This window comes from Parasteatoda tepidariorum, chromosome 10, assembly GCF_043381705.1.
Source record: "Parasteatoda tepidariorum isolate YZ-2023 chromosome 10, CAS_Ptep_4.0, whole genome shotgun sequence".
Lineage (NCBI taxonomy): Eukaryota > Metazoa > Arthropoda > Arachnida > Araneae > Theridiidae > Parasteatoda > Parasteatoda tepidariorum.
In genome coordinates this window covers 49,954,833-49,974,508 of record NC_092213.1, presented here as the reverse complement: position 1 = coordinate 49,974,508, position 19,676 = coordinate 49,954,833, and the positions used below count along the sequence as shown (strand labels likewise).

Below are 19,676 nucleotides of genomic sequence, written 5' to 3'. Positions count from 1 at the left end.
TATTCGTAGTTTTGTATCCGAATTAAATCAAATAGGCGTTTCATTTTAGGACAATATTATTTTTTAAATCATCATTATAAGGGAAAAAAATTTACTGACTACAGGAATGTATAAATGGCTGTTTATAATCTGATCCATCCATAATTTTAACCAATTCAATTAGGAAAAATTTCTTTAGAATGAAGCGATATAATTAAAAAAAAATTAAAATCGGAATTCCAATTTTTCAGTAAGAAATTCAACTTCTTATCATAAACATTAAATTAATGAATTAATGAGTTTTAAGCATTGAAAGTGTGTTATTGAAACAAATTTTGTAAAAAAAATGTAGAACTTCATAATTGAATATATTTATTTCACCCACATTTAATGTTTCATCATAAATGGTGGCAACAGTTATAATTACAATTTAAATGTCGATTTCATCACACATCGTTACATGAATTTCCTTGTACAAACTCCATAATCTTATCCACACATTCTTGTGGCATTGGCTCAGTTACTGCACAGCGAACCTTTTCCACATCTTTAGACATGCATATCTAATAAATAAGTAAATAAATAAATACATTAAAAAAAATTAAGGAACACGACAAAAAAGTACCTTTATTCTACTATTAGAAAAAGAAATAACTTCAAACATTTAAAGGTGGAAAAAGTCTACACGATGAAAAATTCGGGATCATATTACAGTACGAGGTACGTCATCCAGAGTTCCGGTACTTTTTATGGTAAACTTTCACGGAACAAAAAACATTATATACTGCAAGTTCTACCGCAATATTTATTTCAAAATCACGGAGTCACTATAGTTGATTAATTATTAATGTAAAATATATGGTACTGAAATTTGCTGTAAAAATGAATTTTACGGTAAAATTAATTTTACGATTGATGCGCACAGCACAGGGTGTTGGTAATTTACCGCAATTCGATCTGTAATTTATTACAATGCTTACAAAGAACCAATATTCAATACCCACCAGACATTAATGAAGAATACAAACCAGAGTTGGTTAAAAAATAAAAAAATTAAAAAAACGTCACGTTGTTAACTATAATTAGGAAAAAATAAAATAAAAATAAATGTGTAAAACAAAGACGAAATTTTTTTATACCCACGTTGAATTAATGCAAATCTCAAATCTGCTCTGGAATCGTGTTTCATTATTGAGGATGTCGATTCCTTAGTTAACGACATGAGTTTCTCACTTGCTCTGATTTACCTCTTTTGGCCTCCATCAAGGCCACCGCAGGTTTTATTGTTTCGTTTACAACTTATATTTTATTTTCAATTTTTTCATTGGCAACTAAAAGTGTTTTTTGCAATTTAAGTCCAGAGGAACATGAGTGGAGAAACAAATAAAAATACACTTTATTGTTAATCTTACCTGAAATCATTACCGAAAAGTTAACATGCTTTCATGTGTTCCTATAGATAGAGCCAGAAATATGATAAATTTTACCTTATTTTGGTGGTTTTGACTATACTTTTTTTTTCTCAGTATGGATTTAAACGTACTTAGGAATCGATCTTGATTGCTCAAGTGCTTTGGTCAAGACGATACGAAAATAGTCATTAAAATTATTTTCGAAGTTTTAATTTAAAAGCTTTATTTTAAAAATTTTAAAATAAATCGAATTTATAATTCATTTATGTAGTATATCTAGAAAGCGCTGTCAGAGAAGTGTTAAAAAAATTGTTTTAATTAATTATATTTGATTTCATGATTTAACTTACTATCGTTTCTTTTTAAAAAATTACAAAATGTAAAATCTTTTATAATGACATTTTTGCAAAGCAGCTTTTCGAATTATAAGAGTTTCTGCGCATTAAAATTAGCCTGACAGGGGAAAGGGGACTATTCGGTCATTTTTTTCTAATTTATGAAAATACCATATTTAATATATTTTTTTAACTCATGAAGTGTTTTTTTTAAGAATAATTTGGACGCTTACCTGCATTCTTGTTCATATTTGGAATTGCAAAACTGTTTATTTAATAATATTTTTATTTTTAAAAAAAGGTTGTTTTTGTAGACACTTGCCCACTATATAAGACAAGCTATGATGCTAGTTCGGACGAACTTGATAACTTATTATTTTCTCGTTTAATACAACTCAATTAATGCAATCAACTGCAATCTAAGTCTTAGTGCAGAATAAATACTGGCATACTATAATTAAAGTACTAATTTGTACTTTTCATTATACTGAGAAATACAGTTTGAAAGTAAGCCAATACATTTTAAAACTATTATTCAACTTGGTTTATCTGAAAGCAGAAAGCCAATATTAAGTTTAATTTTTAATAACCTTAGTTTTAAATTAATGATGAAATATTCTGAATGGACAACGCACGGAATCTACAAACAAATCGCAAAAGCGGTGACAGGACCGTTCGTGGTTATTCTGCTGAAGAATATAATGTATTACAAAAGATAATATATAAAAAATGCTTGGTTTTCTTTATTAATCCAACTTTATTGAATCATATTCTTTTCACTAATTTCATAAAACAACTCTGTTAAATGTTCTCAAAACCTTCAAAAAGTGAATTAATACAAAGGTTCCGTGCTAAATTTTTCACTTGAGATTGAAACAACTTTTTGTATTTTGTATATCATTCTACAAAATCATTCTAATTAAGAAAATAAATAACGTCAAATGTGTTACATTTTTACGAATTTTTGGGACTTTAAGAAATCACTCAAGTTGATTTGCACATTAGCAAGATAATTTGTAGAATAAATCATTTCTACACAGTAGCATTAACACAAGCAATTTGTTACTGCTTTGTTGCGATATTTTAAGAAATCATCCTAGTAAATCTGCACATCAGCAAGATTATCTGTAGAATAACTGATTTGTACAGTGTAGCAGTAACACAAGCGGTTTGGTTACATTATTAATACTACAAAAAAAGGGGAAATAATGTCTGAAAAAATTACCTTACTGTATGGTAAGGACATTTCTAATGAATAAAAACCATAATTCTAGTTAATAAAACCAAAATATACGGTATTTAAACCATTCATTTGGTAATTTTACCGCGCGTTTGGTTTGATTTACCGAAAATTCTGGTTTTTAAAATTATAATTCTTATGACTACACAGTTCGCAGAATATATAAAACTAAAAAGTAAATTTAATCGAATGTTTTTATTTTTTTATTTTGCCACGCTTTGAGGTATCATGATATAAAATAATCATATTTTGCAACATTTACCGAATTATATATTTTACATTATGAAATCTTATTTTGTTGTTAATTTTACAAAAATCATTATCAAAACGCTGCGGTAAAAACTACCGAGCTTTTTGTTGTTCTCATAGAGCAAGTATCACGGTAAATTTTACCGCATTCTGGTAGCTTCAAACGCTTTTTTTTTCCTCAGTCTCTTTAGCGTCAACTAAAATTGCAAGGTATAAATTTAAGAAAAATGTACAAACATTTTTATGTTTCAATTATTAAAACATTTTTACGTTTTAAATATTCCACCAAATGGTAACACTAAAATTAAAATGGATAAAAGTTGAGTTTTTATAGAAACGTTAAAATAAGAACTGTTTAGATTTATATATTATGCTTAGATTTATTTATTACGTTCATTAATGTAATTACGTTTAATGAATAACTGTAACTCACTGTTTGATTTCCTGATTGACACTGCTCTGGACCAATTCTGTTATCAATCCGCATTTCTGAAAAATAAAATATACATTTATTGCATACGGTTATAGCATGTATTCATGTTACTGTATTTTAAATATAATATATCATTTAAGACTTACTAAAAATAACATAAATATGTCAAATTATATATAAGATGTTTTAATATTTTCTCGTAAAATGCAAAAATTTTAAGTGAAAAATTATTTATTGTATTACTTTCGCTTAAATGTAAAAATTATGGTCAAAATAGTCAAAGAAACATACACATTCTCTCTAATTAATATTTAGGCGAAAAAAAAAGCGTTGTGAAAGGTAAAATAGCAACAAGATGCTCTATTCATCTTAGTTATTTACCCAGTCCAGAGAGAATGAATTAGGAAGCCTAATGTAGCAGGTCATGAAATTTATAAACGCATGTTTTACATTATCCCACTACGGCGCGCAAAACAAAAAAGCGAGCCCCCCTGATTAACTTCTGATCTAATGATCGAATCTTCACGTTCTAGAATTCACTCTTAAAGTCTCAAAGGGGTGAGCTCAAATATGCTGAATAATAAACGATATTTAAAGTCACGAAATTAGACACCAAAACGTACTTTCACTGAATAAACATAACTTTTTCTCGACGAATTCGATTTCTTTCTCTCTTGCTCTGATCAACCCCTTTTGGCTTCCATCATTTCTTANAAAAAAAAAAATAGGGACTGTCCGGAATCCCAGAAATAGGGTCCCAATTGCTTGATCAGGAGATCTGTCCAAAGATTGGATCCCTTGATGTTAATTTTACTTTTTGCGTATCTCGAGAAATTTTTTAAGCGAATTGAAAAATTTTCGCACAAATTTATAAAATTCGTTTATTAAATATAATATATTAAACTGCAAGATATGTAGTTTATTACATCATTTTTAAAAAAAATTAATTTTAAGGGACAAAACAAAATTTGAGCGAAATCGGTCAAGTAGTTTATGAGAAATCTTATTCTGAAAAAGTCGTATTTTTTCGACGAATTCGGAATTCAAATTCATAAAATGTAACAACAAAACAAAATTTGAGCGAAATCGGTCAAATAGTTTAACAGAAATCTTATTTTGAAAAAGTCGTATTTTTAGAATTTGATTTCTCAGGAACTATTTGACCAATTGTGCTCAAAATTTCTAATTTGTCATGTAAAAATACATTCTTTAAAATAAAAGTTGCATAATTTAAATTTATTTAATTGTCAAAAGTTGCATAATTTACAATCCAATTTTTTTCCATTGCTTTTTAATAAAACAATAAAAAATAGAAGAGGCTTATCGAAATTCATTTTTTGGGTGGAATTATCCATGGTTAAATTAATTTTATATTTGTGGGCAAAATGTTTTCAATTTACTTAAAAAGATCTCGCGATATGGCAAAATCAAAAAATGAAAATTAACAGTAAGGGGTTCAAACTTTCGCCCACTCCTCTGACCAAATTAACCATATATCCTAACCAAGCCCCTATATTTTGAGAGTCGAAAATCCTCATTCATCGAGAAAAAAATAACTATATTTATTTAAAGAAAATACTGTTTCGTGCCTGATTTCGTAACTCAAAACATCGTCTGCACTAATTAGGTCACCCCTCTAACCATAGAGTTCTAGAACGTGAAAATACCTTCATTAGGTCAAAAGCTATTCAGGGTGGTCCAATTTTTATTTTGCGCATTGTACATAACATTAAACTTGAATGAGTCAGGAATGGGTAGAAATAAACTACTCCGTGAGCTTAAACCACTGTCCTTGACATTACTATTTCCAGAATAGTTGCCAAACTTTATTTAGAAACATACAGTATTGCTCAAAAAATATCTGATATTTTTTCAGAATCAAATCTATTATTGTTTTATTTTATTACATAAATTTAAATTATATTTAAAAAATTAGTCAGAACCAAATAGCTAAAATAAAAATTAAGATGTATCAAACAACTAAACCATTTTACATCGTGATGTATTTTACGTTTTGTATTCCGCCAACAATTAACTAATTTTACATTACAAAATCCTTTACATTAAATGCAACCTTTACATAGGTATAATACTATGTTTTACATTCTGAAAACAATTAACCAGTTTTACATTACATGATTAACAGTGGCTTCTACACAATGATGACATCTATATTTTGAATTCTACCAACCATATTACATAAAAATCAGTAGCTGCTACCTAATAAGCTATTTCTTATTTTATTTACTGAAACTTTAAAAGTGTTCCAATCTTAAACAAGACAAAAATCATTTTATGACGTATTTAAAATAACTTACCTTCAAACATATCGTGCATTAATTTACCATAAATGGCACACTCTGAATACAAGGGTTGCAAGATCATTCCACCAGCGCCTCCTGGAGCAGTAGCTCCTATTGGACCCCGGCGCCTCCTGGAGCAGCAGCTCCTATTGGACCCAGGCGCCTCCTGGACTACCTGGTGGTCCAGGAGAACCAGGACTTCCAGGTGGAGAACCAGGGCCTCCTCCTCCACCACCGCCTCCTGTACCACCACCTCCTCCTGGACCACCTGCACCTCCTGGTCCACCGGCCCCTCCTGGTCCACCAGGGCAATTAGGAAAACCAGTTCCTCCCTGGCCCCCAGTGCCTCCTGGACCACCAGAGACTCCTGGGCCACCAGCACTTCCTGGACCACCGGCCCCTCCTGGACCACCAGGGCATCCTGGACTACCTGGTGCTCCAGGAGAACCAGGACTACCACCTTGAACTTGTATTGTTGCAAGGATTACCACTGTGATCAATAAAACATTAAATATGAAGCACTTCATGTCGAAGCAGAAGGAAACATGCAAAAGTATGCTTTTTATAGCAATAGTTCGATGCCGTGTGTATACTTCCTGCAACGTATCTTATTCATCTATAAATTATTAACAACACGCGCCGTCAAAACAACACGTTATCAGTGACCTTCTAGACACGCGCTGTAGAAAATTTTCTTCTTCTTTTGCGTAAGAGGAAGCAGTAAGATTAAGAGTATAAGCAAATGATAATAGTTGCATACACGTGTTGAAGTGACAGATTAAAACTTTTTACTTACGACTTCCTGATAAGTTCATTTCTTATATTATTTCAGAAATTTAGAAGTTATTGATTAGANGATAACCAGTGTATTTCTTATTTTATTTACTGAAACTTTAAAAGTGTTCCAATCTTAAACAATACAAAAATCCTTTTAGCTCTCATTTAAAATAACTTACCTTTAAACATATCGTGCATTAAGTTATCATAAGTGGCACACTCTGGATACAAGGGTAGCATGATCATTCCACCAGTGCCTCCTGGAGCAGGAGCTCCTATTGGACATCCGGCGCCTCCTGGACTACCTGGTGGTCCAGGAGAACCAGGACTACCAGGTGGATAACCAGGTGGATAAAAACTTCTTACTTCCGACTTCCTCGTAAGTTCAATTCTTATCTTATATCAGAAATTTGGAAGATGTTTATCAGGTTTTCTCCTGAATAAATTTTGCGTGAGTTTGAAACAGTAATATAAGAATATATGCTATCTAAATAATGAGTTCGAAATATTATTGCAGATGAGAAAAATTTGATCTTATTACATTACTAGCTGGATGTCCGTTCTTAGCACCGGTTGAGAAAAAAATAGATATTCATTAATTTAATATAGAACATTACAAAATCATGTACAAAACTAAAAGACATATACAAACACAATTAATACTGCTAAAATAATTTCATTTTTATTTATTTATTTATTATTATTATTTGTCCTTCTCGGTTGCTTTGTGTTATTAGATAAAGAAAAACCTAAAATAATTTTTTTGTAATTTTATTAATTTCCAATTTACACCTGTGATAACATTTCGTCAATACAGACATTTACAGGGAAGATTTGTTGGCCACTCTTTCAGTGGCACCACATTTGGTGGGCCAACGTTGCACCTACAGGAAGGACAGATAGTATGGAGAATGAAAAAACATCCATGCCATTCCTGGGATTCGAACCCAGAACCTTTCTGATGCAAGGCCAGTTCCCTGACCCCTACACACACAGTACTACTACCCTTACAGTCCGGTCGGTTCAAATAAAAATGTTATTGAACGATGAAGACTCACAATCACCAAAATGTACCACAAACTGGTGGGTTTTTTTTTCGGTACTTATTCGTAGGGCCATGAAAAACTCCCTTCAACGGTATCTATAATAAAACTGCAGCAATAATCATGATACCAATATTGCCTTCATCAAATTTAATTAAGCATCATTGTCAGTAATAACACAACGATTTTTTATCTTTCTCTTAGAGGAATAAATTGAATTTCTCAATTAATTTTGCATTTTAGTCTATGGCTTATTTTTTAATTTCAGCTAGTACTCATTATCAAAATCAATTAAGCACCATTGGCGTCATAAAATGTATTACAAATTTTTTCTTTTCTTCTGAACGAAAAAAATTATTTCTCCATCAATTTTGTGTTTCAGTACCTAATTTATTTTATTTTAATTACTATTAATGCAAAATAATTTTGTTTTACAGTAATACGTTTGAAACAGTAAGAAAAAAATAAACACGTTGTTTCAGATTATTTCAGGAATACTCATTTGATGAGGCAGTCCACTTATACTACCACGTTCTTGTTAATAATTGAGACATAAAGAATAAAAAACAACTAAACATTAAAAAAAGTGCAATAAACTATTTTTTTTAAATAATAAAAACTATTTATGAAAGCTATAAGCTAGCAAACAATCCCGATGTTATCTTTAAAATATTTAATAAACAAAATCGTCTGCAATTTTATTTATAAAGACTAATTGATATGGGGAAATATCATTTTTTAAACGTCTGTACCAAATGATCAATTGAAATTTTTGAACAATTGTTCGGATCATGAATTATAATTAATCCTTTACACCTCTGTCCGAATTTCAGAACACTAGAACAAAGAGTTATAAGAGAGAGAATCACAAACGCATTTTATATTACAGATGAAAAATCAAAACTAATGAATAACGTAGTATTTTAACAACATACACAGATCGTATGCAAAGATATGATTCCATGGTAAAATTAAAATTAAAATTTCATTAGTATCCATGCCCAGAGGTATCGTCATACGATGCTTACGGCACAACCCTACTATGAACTGTTCCTTCTTGTGCTCCTAGACAGGTCATAATAGAAAAGTGCCCCTAACCGCGTACGACGACAAAGTAACTCCCAGATCAAGCACTGTGAAAAACTGGCCTTCGTGGAGAGCTTTGTAATGGAGTAAACCTGTCTTTGCGCTACATGGAGAGGATAATCGCAAAAACCTCACACGGTTAGCTCGACAGCAAGGTGGACCATAACCAATGATCCATTTACTATTTTACTTCAGCTCTGTGGTCGGCTTAAACAAGGTTGCTCAATTTTCTGAAATTTTTGCAATATTCATTGTGTAATATATTGACAGCTGATGAAATGATTAGGGTGCAATTAAATTAAAAGTGTTTTGTTTAGCATTATATTTAAGTTATTCTTTTGTCATAACTAATATATTAACTTGTGATGGTTTTAGCCTGTTTGAATTCTTAGATATATAAAATTTTATTCTACCATTTAAAGTAACGATGAAGTTAAATATATTTTTTTACACAAAATATTCGTGGTTTTGTATCCGAATTAAATCAAATAGGTGTTTTATTTTAAGACAAAATTATTTTTAATAAGCGAAAGGAATGTATTTAACTACTCAGTTGTATAAATGACTGTTTATAATCTGATCCATCCCTAATTTTAACCAATTCAATAAGAAAAAATTTTCCTCAGAAAGAAACGATATAATTATGAAAATTTTTTAAATCGGAATTCTAACTTTTCAGTAAGAAATTCAACTACTTATCAGAAACATTAAATCAATTAATTTTTTTTGAAGCTTTAAACATTAAAAGTGTGTTATTGAAACAAATTTTGTATTAAAAAATGCAGAACTTTATAATTGAATATATTTATTTCATCCACATTTCATGTTTCATCATAAAAGGTGGCAACAGTTATATTTACAATTTAAATTTCGATATCATCAAACTTCGGCTCCGGAGCATAAATTTCCTTGTACAAACTCCATAATCTTATCCACACATTCTTGTGGCATTGGCTCAGTTACTGCACAGCGAACCTTTTCCACATCTTCAGACATGCATATCTAAAAAATGAATAAATAAATACATAAAAAAAATTAAGGAACATGACAAAAAAAGTACCTTTATTCTACTATTCGAAAAGAAAAAATAACTTTAAAGCTTTATTTTAAAAATTGTAAAATAATTTTTAATTCTTTTATGCGATATATGTAGAAAGCGCTGTCAGAGAAGAGTTAAAAAAATTGTTTAAATTAATTATATTTGATTTCATGATTAAACTTACTATCGTTTCTTTTTAAAAAATTACAAAATGTAAAATCTTTTTTAATGACATTTTTGCAAAGCTGCTTTTCGAATAATAAGAGTTTCTACGCATTAGAATTAGCCTGATAGAGGAAAGGGGACTATTCGGCCATTTTTACTAATTTATGAAAATACCATATTTAATATATTTTCTTAACTTATAAAGCGTTTTTTTAAGAATAATTTGGACGTTTACCTGCATTCTCGTTTATATTTGGAATTACGAAACTGATTATTGAATAATAGTTTTTTTAAAAAAGGTTGTTTTTGTAGACGTTTGCACCACTACATGGGACAAGCTATGTGGCTAGAGTGGATGAACTTAATAACTTATTATTTTCTCGTTTAATACAACTCAATTAATGCAATCAACTACAATCTAAGTCTCAGTGAAGAATAAATACTGGCATATTATAATTAAAGTACTAATTTGTACTGTTCATTATACTGAGAAATACAGTTTGAAAGCAAGCCAATACATTTTAAAACTATTATTCAATTTGATTTATCTGAAAGCAAAAAGCCAATTTTAAGTCAAATTTTTTAATAAAATAATAATTTATAATAATAAATTAATGATGAAATATTCTGAAGGACAACACACAGAGTCTGCAAACAAATCGCAAAAGCGTGGACAGGACTGTTCGTGGTTATTCTGTTTTATAATAATGTATTACAAAAAATAAATATTTAAAAAACACTTTGCTTTCGTTATTAATCCAACTTTATTGAATCATATTCTTTTCACTAATTTCATAAAACAACTCTGTTAAATGTTCTCAAAACCTTTAAAAAGTGAATTAATGCAAAGGTTCCGTACTAAATTTTTCACTTGAGATTGAAACAACTTTTTGTATATTGTATATCATTCTACAAAATCATTCTAATTTAGAAACTAAATAACGTCAAATGTGTTGCAATTTTAATAAATTCATATTTCTTCCAATGGCATCTATTTGGTTTTGCTTAATGTTGATTAATTGAAACTAGTCAAAGTAAAGGTTAATATCAAAATTTAAGAAAAAATAATCCTGCATAATTTGTATTATATTTTGACCTCTTGTTGAAAATCTGAAAGCAAAATATGTAACTAATATATATTTTTAATATTTTTTTTCTCAATTAGCAGTTTTCTGCGGTTCGTTTCAGAAAAAGCTCATATATGTTGATTTTGAGGGATTAATTTCTTTTAGAAAAATGACAATTAAGAGAATGAATAGAGGATTCATTACTAATGTCTTTATTACTGTTGAGAATACCTCGATCCCCCCTAGCGGACAAATACAGAAACATTCAATTACGAACTTTTTCTCCACGAGCGTGGTATAGCTTAGAATTTGTAATGAACAACGTACAACTCTTTTCATCTGTATATAGCTTTCCCTTTTTTTATCATGCTTAAATTATTAAATTTAATTCTTAAACGTTTTGTGCGAAGTATTTTTCAGCCTAAGTGTATTAGTTATCTACAGCCCAAGACCTTTGGAAGAGAATACTAGGTGAAGGCAGAACAAGAAGCCGAAACAAGGTAAGATTCCTTGTTGATATATATTGAATCATTAGAAGTCTTTGTTTAGTATTCGTTATATGGCATCCCCTGCTGGGACGATAGTTAACTTTTTTAATTTGAACACTTATTAAATTGAAATGAAAAATATAAATTAGCACTAAATTAAAAAAATAAACAATGGAGGAACGGGTAACAATTTTAAAGAAAAAAAGAGGTTTGCTTAGATCGTCTGTTACTAAAGCACTGAATGTATTAGAAAATGAACTTAAAACAGAAGTGTCAGATATCAGTGTTTTAGAAGAGTGTTTACATTTTCTTCTAAACAAAAATGAATCACTTGAATCGATTAACAAAGAATTAGAAGTTTTGTTTACACCAGATGAGTTTGAAGACGAATTTTCGAAATCAGAAGAGTACAGTGAAAAAGTTGTTCGTTGTAAATTCCGCGCTACCAAGAAAATTCAGGAATTAAACGAAACCATATCGATTGAAAAATCTAAAAATAAGGAATCCTTAGGANACTGTGATCGGTTTAAACAAAATTGCACAATTTTCTGAAATTTTTGCAATATTCATTTTGTATTCTTTTGATAAAATTATTAGGGTACAATTAAATGAAATATGTTTTGTTCAGCATTATATTTAATTTATTCTTTTGTCATAATTAATATATTAATTTTTGATAGTTGAACCCTGTTTGAATCCTTAGATATATAAAATTTTTATTGCACCATTAAAAGTAAACATAAAAGTAAATATATTTTTTTAAACAAAATATTCGTAGTTTTGTATCCGAATTAAATCAAATAAGGGTTTTATATCAGGACAATATTATTTTTTAAATCAGCATTACAAGCGAAAAAAAATTAATCAACTACTCAGTTGTGTAAATGGCTGTTTATAATCTGATCTATCTGTTATTTTAACCAATTAAATTAGAAAAAAAAATTTTTAGAAAATCAAAAAATATCAAAATCGGAATTCTAATGTTTCAGTAAGAAATTCAACTACTTATGATAAACATTAAATTAGTGAATTTTTTTTGAAGCTTTAAAAACTAAAAGTGTGTTATTGAAACAAATTTTGTATAAAAAAAATGTAGAACTTTAAAATTGAATATATTTATTTCACCGACATTTCATGTTTCATCACAAAAGGTGGCAACAGTTATATTTACAATTAAAATTTCGATTTCATCAAACTTAGGCTCCGGAACATAAATTTCCTTGCACAACCTCCATAATCTTATCCACACAGTCTTGTGGCGTTGGCTCAGTTACTGCACAGCGAACCTTTTCCACATCTTCAAACATGCATATCTAATAAATAAATAAATAAATACATTAAAAAAATTAAGGAACACGACAAAAAAGTACCTTTATTCTAATATTAGAAAAAAAATTAACTTCAAACTTTTTAAGGTGGAAAAAGTCTACACGATGAAAAATTCAGGTTCAAATTACAGTACAAGGTACGTCATCCAGACTGCCGGCACTTTTTACCGCAAACTTTTACACAACAAAAAACATGTTATATCGTAAGTTTTACCGCGATATTTATTTCAAAATCACCGAGTCACTAATTATTAAGGTAAAATATATGGTACAGAATTTTGCTGTAAAAATGAATTTAACGGAAAAATTAATTTTACGATTGATGCACACAGGCAGGGCCTGATTATCGCCTAGGCCCACAACAAATGTGTAAATGCTTCAGATGGAGAGCAACAATCTTTCATGTTGATGTTTTAAATTGTTCTATTTACACGACTTCTACAATATTAAGATTTCGATTTTCTTGACAGTTTCGAAATGATGAAACCAAATTATAAATCTGGTTGTTCGAAATAAAAGAAAACAGCTTTTAATGATTTAGCATCATTTGCATTAACATGATAACATTAAATGAATAAAATGCAAAAAGCTTTGAAATTCTCATAAAATTATTTGCTGAAAAAAGTGTACATAGAAATAAAAAAACTTATCATTTTTTAAAAATAACTTTAAATCTAAAGACAGGTGAATAGTTACAGCTTAATAATAAAGCAAAAGTACAGTTTCTGTTTCTGCTTGTGTATAAAGTAAAAGTACAGTAGTTTTTGCTTGTGGTTAACAGATGTCTTTGACGATTTTTATTTGAACATAACTTTGTTTTGCTCAATTTATATTCTGCTTTTATATTTATTTAGTAGTATTTAAGATCAAATTTCGAAGCAGAAATAACCTATTTTGTTATAAGTTGAATTAGATATTATTGCGTAACAGGATTTTGAAATTCTTGTAAAATTATTTGCTGAAAAAAGTGTACAAAAAAAAACTTTTTTAAAAAGTCTATTGAATTGAGTACTTGAAAAATGTTTCATCAATGTATCATAACTCTTTCATTGAAAATGAATTTTTTTTAAAAGTGATTTGTCTAAATAAATTATTGCTTAAATGCGTTTTAAATTTTCTAAGAGTTGCTATAATTTTGGCTCTTTTGAATTTTTTTTGTGTGTTGAAATTTATTTTTTAATATAAATTATAATTAATAACCTTAATATCTTAGCATACACGCTGAAATTATCGTGAAATCTGATGAAAAGTTGGCTAGTTTTGTGTTGAATAAAATACTCAGTAAAAGAATTAATTACAGCTTACGATAAAAAATAATTCAGCTAATCAGTGACTTTTAGCAAAAATCACTGATTTCAATTGTTTGTGGTCACAAAACTATTTTTGTTTTGTTACAACATTATTTTATATTTTGCTTTAATATGAAGATGCATAAACTCTATCTTAAACAAATAATCTTCAATTGTCCGCTTTCATAATTTTTTTGAATGTTTCTCTTGAATCATGCAGTTCAGTAGATTCTTTTTTATCATTAGACTACTTTTCAGAAATTTAATTTCCAAATATTCTTATAAGGGGCCCGGAAAGTTTGGTGGGCCTTGGACCTGAATTTGTCTTGATCCGTCCCTGCACACAGGGTGTTGGTAATTTACCGTAATTCGATCTGTAATTTATTACAATGCTCGCTAAGAACCCATATTCAATACCCTCCAGACATTAATGAAGAATACAAAACAGAGTTGGTTTGAAAAAAATTTTTAAAAAAAAGTCGCGTCGTCAACTATAATATAGAAAAAATAAAATTTAAATAAAGGTGCGAAACAAAGACAAATTCTTTTATACCCACGTTGAATTAATACATATCTCTAATCTGCTCTGGAATCTTATTTCATTAATGTGGATGTCGATCCCTTAGTTTACGGCGTGAGTTTCTAACTTGCTCTGATCTACCTCTTTTGGCCTCCATCATTTATCAAGGCTACAGCAGGTTTTATTGCTTTGCTTTCAACTTATATTTTATTTTCAATTTTTTCATTGGCTCTATAATAGGACTGCACCAATAATCATGATACCAATATATATATGTTTATTCAGAGAAAATACGATTCGGTGTCCAATTTCGTAACTAAATTAATAGTTAGCACTAAATAAGTAGTATATTTGAGGTCACCCCCAGGAATCATTAAGATTGATACTTAGTGCGTGAAAATCTGATCATTAGAACGAAAGTTATTCAAGGTTATATCTTTTTTTNTAGGAATCGATCTTAAATGTTCAAGTGCTTTGGTCAAGACGACAAAAATTAGTCATTAAATTTACTTTCGAAGTTTTAATTTAAAAGCTTTATTTTAAAATTTTTTAAATAAATCGAATTTTTAATACATTTACGTTGTATATCTAGAAAGCGCAGTCAGAGAAGTGTTAAAAAATTTTTTTTAATTAATTATATTTGATTTCATGATTTTACTTACTATCGTTTCTTTTTAAAAAATTACTAAATGTTTATTAATGTTACTAATGTTACTAATTTAAGTTCAGAGGAACTCGACTGGAAAAGCAAATAAAATTACATTTTATTGTAAATCTCACCTGAAGTCATAACCGAAGTGTTTCCGAAAAATTAACATCCTTTTATGTGTTCCCATAGATAAATTCAAAATTTTACCATATTTTGGTAGTTTTGACTAAACTTTTTTTTTCAGTATGGATTTAAACGTAATTAGGAATCGATCTTAAATGTTCAAGTGCTTTGGTCAAGACGACAAAAATTAGTCATTAAATTTACTTTCGAAGTTTTAATTTAAAAGCTTTATTTTAAAATTTTTTAAATAAATCGAATTTTTAATACATTTACGTTGTATATCTAGAAAGCGCAGTCAGAGAAGTGTTAAAAAATTTTTTTTAATTAATTATATTTGATTTCATGATTTTACTTACTATCGTTTCTTTTTAAAAAATTACTAAATGTAAAATCTTTTATAATGACATTTTTGCAAAACTGCTTTTCGAATAATAAGAGTTTCTGCGCATTAAAATTAGCCAGACAGGGGAAAGGGGACTATTCGGCCATTTTTCACTAATTTATGAAAATACCACATTTAATATATTTTTTTAACTCCTGAAGTGTTTTTTTAAGAATAATTTGAACGATTACCTGCATTCTTGTTTATATTTGGAATTGCAAAACTGTTTATTTAATAATAATTTTTCTTAAGGTTGTTCTTGTAGACGCTTGTAATTGAAGTACTGATTTGGACTATTCATTATACTGAGAAATACAGTTTGAAAGCAAGTCAATGCATTTTAAAACTATTATTACACTATATGGGACAAGCAATGAGGCTAGTGTGGACGAACTTGATAACTTATCATTTTCTTGTTTAATACAACTCAATTAATGCATTCAATTACAATCTAAGTCTTAGTGAAAAATAAATACTGAAATATTATAATTAAAGTACTAATTTGGACCATTCATTATACTGAGAAATATAGTTTGAAAGCAAGCCAATACATTTTAAAACTATTATTACACTATATGGGACAAGCAATGAGGCTAGTGTGGACGAACTTGATAACTTATCATTTTCTTGTTTAATACAACTCAATTAATGCATTCAATTACAATCTAAGTCTTAGTGAAGAATAAATACTGAAATATTATAATTAAAGTACTAATTTGGACCATTCATTATACTGAGAAATACAGTTTGAAAGCAAGCCAATACATTTTAAAACTATTATTCAACTTGATTTATCTGAACGCAGAAAGCCAATTTTAAGTAAACTTTTTAATAACCTTAGTTTTAAACTGATAATAATGTTCTAAATGGATAACATACGGAATCTACAAACAAATCTCAAAAGCGGTGACAGGACCGTTCGTGGTTATTCTGTTTTAGAAAGATGTATTACAAAAGATAAATATTTAAAAAATACTTTGTTTTCTTTATTAATCCAACTTTTTTGAATCATATTCTATTCACAAATTTCATAAAACAACTCTGTTAAATGTTCTCAAAACCTTTAAAAAGTGGATTAATTCAAAGGTTCCGTGCTAAATTTTTCACTTGAGATTGAAACCACTTTTTGTATATTGTATTTTATTCTGCAAAATCATTCTAATTTAGAAAATAAATAACGTCAAATGTGTTACATTTTTACGATTTTTTGGGACTTGAAGAAATCACTCTAGTTAATTTGCACATTAGCGAGATAATTTGTAGAATAAATCATTTCTACACAGTAGCAGTAAGACAAGCAATTTGTTACTGCTTTGTTACGGTATTTTAAGAAATCATCCTAGTAAATCTGCACATTAGCAAGATTATCTGTAGACTAACTGGTTTCTACAGTGTAGCAGTAATACAGTGTAGCAGCAATAAAAACCATAATTCTAGTTAATAAAACGAAATTATACGGTACTTAAACCATTCATTTGGTAATTTTTCCGCTCGTTTGGTTAGATTTTCCGAAAATTCTGGTTTTTGAAATTATAGTTCTCATTACTGCACAGTTCGCATAATATACAAAACTAAAAAGTAAATTTAATCTAATGTTTTTTATTTTTATTTTGCCACACTTTGAGGTATCATGATATAAAATAATCATATTTTGCAACATTTACCGAATTATATATTATACATTATGAAATCATATTTTGTTGTTAATTTTACAAAAATCATTATCGAGACGCTGCGGTAAAAACTACCGAGCTTTTTGGTATTCTCATAGATCACGGTAAATTTTACCGTATTCTGGTAGTTTCAAAAACGCTTTTTTTTTCTCAGTCTCTTCAGCGTCAACTAAAATTGCACGGCATAAATTTAAGAAAAATATACAACCATTTTTAAGTTTCAATTAAAGTATTTCTGCTTTTAAAAATTCTACCAAATGGTAACACTTAAGTTAAAATGGATAAAAGTTGAGTTTTTATAGAAAACGCTAAAATAAGGACTGCTTAGATTTATTTATTATGCTTAGATTTATTTATTACGTTCATTAATGTAATTATAAATGTTTTTTGAATAACTATAACTCACTGTTTGATTTCCTGATTGACACTGCTCTGGACCAATTCTGTTATCATTCCGCATTTCTGAAAAATAAAATATACAATTATTGCATGCGATTATAGCATGCATTCATGCTACTGTATTTTAATGTAATATATCATTTAAGACTTACTAAAAATAACATAAATATGTCAAAATAAATATAAGATGTTTCAATATTTTCTCTTAAAATGCAAAAATTTTAGGACAAAGATTATTTATTTTTTTATTTATTTTTTTATTTTCTCTTAAATGTAAAAATTTTAAGTTATACAACTTGAAATTTTTTGTCAAAATAGTCAAAGAAACATACACATTCTCTCTAACTAATATTTAGACCGAAAAAAAAGCATTGTGATGCTCTGTTCATCATAGTTATTTACCCAGTCCAGAGAGAATGAATTAGGAAGCCTAATGTAGCAGGTCATGAAATTTATAAACGCATGTTTTGCATTATCCCACTACTGCGCAAAACAAACAAAAACGAGCCCCCTGATTAACTTTTGATCTAATGATCGAATCTTCACGCTCTAGAATTTACTCCAAATGGTTCAAAGGGGTGAGCTCAAATATGCCGAATAAAAAACGATATTTTAAGTTGCGAAATTAGGCACCAAAACGTACTTTCAGTGAATAAACATAACTTTTTATCGACGAATTCGATTTCCGACCCCCAAAAATAGGGACTGTCCGGAATCTCAGAAATATAGTCCCAATTGCTTGACCAGGAGAGCTGCCCAAAATAATTAATATAATTGTATTTATAATTGTAGTTTATCAAATGTTGTCAACATCTGGAAAAATTTAAAGGAAACTCTGAAAGATTCTAATAATAATTGCTGCAAAAATTTTTTTACTAAACGATATGAACAAGCGTTAACACCAGCTCATTTCCTAGCTTACCTCTTGGATCCTAATTCTGAAGTACAATGTTTAACACTAAATGAAAAAGATCAAGCTGTAAACTTTGTTAAAGAAAAGTATGGAGAAACCTCCTTATTAAGTATTTTGCTAAAATTCATTGTACGCTCTCCTCCGTTTAATGGAACTTTGTTTGATAAAGAATCTCTAGAATCTTTAAACATCTTGGAATGGTGGAAATCAATTGCGCTTCTAAAGAACTGTGTAGGTCAAAAAGAGTTTGATGCAATACAGTTGTTATGTACTGCAAAAGGAACAACTGCAGGGATAGAGAGGATGTTTTCCACTTTTGGACTTGTACATACTAAACTACGGAATCAATTGGGTGTAGAAAAGGCAGCTAAATTAGTCCTTATGTTTAAATCTTTAAATAAAACTAATTAAATGATTGTTTAAATAATTTGATATTGTAGATGTAGAATTAATAATTATCACATATTGTTTGATAAACAATTTCTTTCTTGATTTGTAGTTTGAAATCACTTTGTTATTGTTTATTTCTTATTTCACCTTTTGCTTTTAAATTATTAAGAAATATTTTGTTGATAATGGTTAGTAATGTTTATTTCCAATGTATACCATAAGTAACAATAGTAATACAATACAACTTTAAATCTATGGTACACAAAATTGATTATATTCCATAGAATTGAAATTATAAAAAAATCATGATTAAAATCAAAAAAATCCGATTAAAATCAAAAAAATCCGATTTTTTTGATTTTTTAAAAAAAATCATGATTTTTATACACCCTGA

At 28.8% G+C, this 19,676-nt stretch overlaps 2 protein-coding genes across 3 annotated transcripts in view; both read right to left on the bottom strand.

Annotated features, from left to right (window-relative positions):
- Window positions 1-334: 334 nt before the first annotated feature.
- Window positions 335-6,630, bottom strand: LOC110282727 (cuticle collagen 2-like). The gene is made up of 3 exons (XM_043055469.2): window positions 5,967-6,630; window positions 3,649-3,704; window positions 335-542 (listed from the first exon to the last, which is right to left on the bottom strand). The coding sequence occupies exon 1, from the start codon at window positions 6,476-6,478 to the stop codon at window positions 6,098-6,100; it is 381 nt and encodes a 126-aa protein (XP_042911403.1). The 5' UTR covers window positions 6,479-6,630; the 3' UTR covers window positions 335-542; window positions 3,649-3,704; window positions 5,967-6,097.
- Window positions 6,631-9,645: 3,015 nt separating this feature from the next.
- Window positions 9,646-19,676, bottom strand: part of LOC122271244 (cuticle collagen 2-like) — a 120,150-nt gene continuing 110,119 nt past the window's right edge. Inside the window, exons 2-3 of one of the 2 annotated variants that reach the window (XM_071187079.1) lie at window positions 17,987-18,042; window positions 9,646-9,859 (exon numbers count right to left, since the gene is read on the bottom strand). In XM_071187079.1, coding sequence (XP_071043180.1) covers window positions 9,737-9,859; window positions 17,987-18,042 — 179 coding nt within the window. In that variant the 3' untranslated portion in view covers window positions 9,646-9,736. Of the gene's footprint in view, window positions 9,860-12,715; window positions 12,930-17,986; window positions 18,043-19,676 lie in introns of those variants that run through there. The other variant, XM_071187080.1, reaches the window with a different exon arrangement.

Bases quoted from the DNA above. Each gene is read 5' to 3' on its own strand.
- LOC110282727 (XM_043055469.2), bottom strand. From the start codon at position 6,478: ATGAAGTGCTTCATATTTAATGTTTTATTGATCACAGTGGTAATCCTT.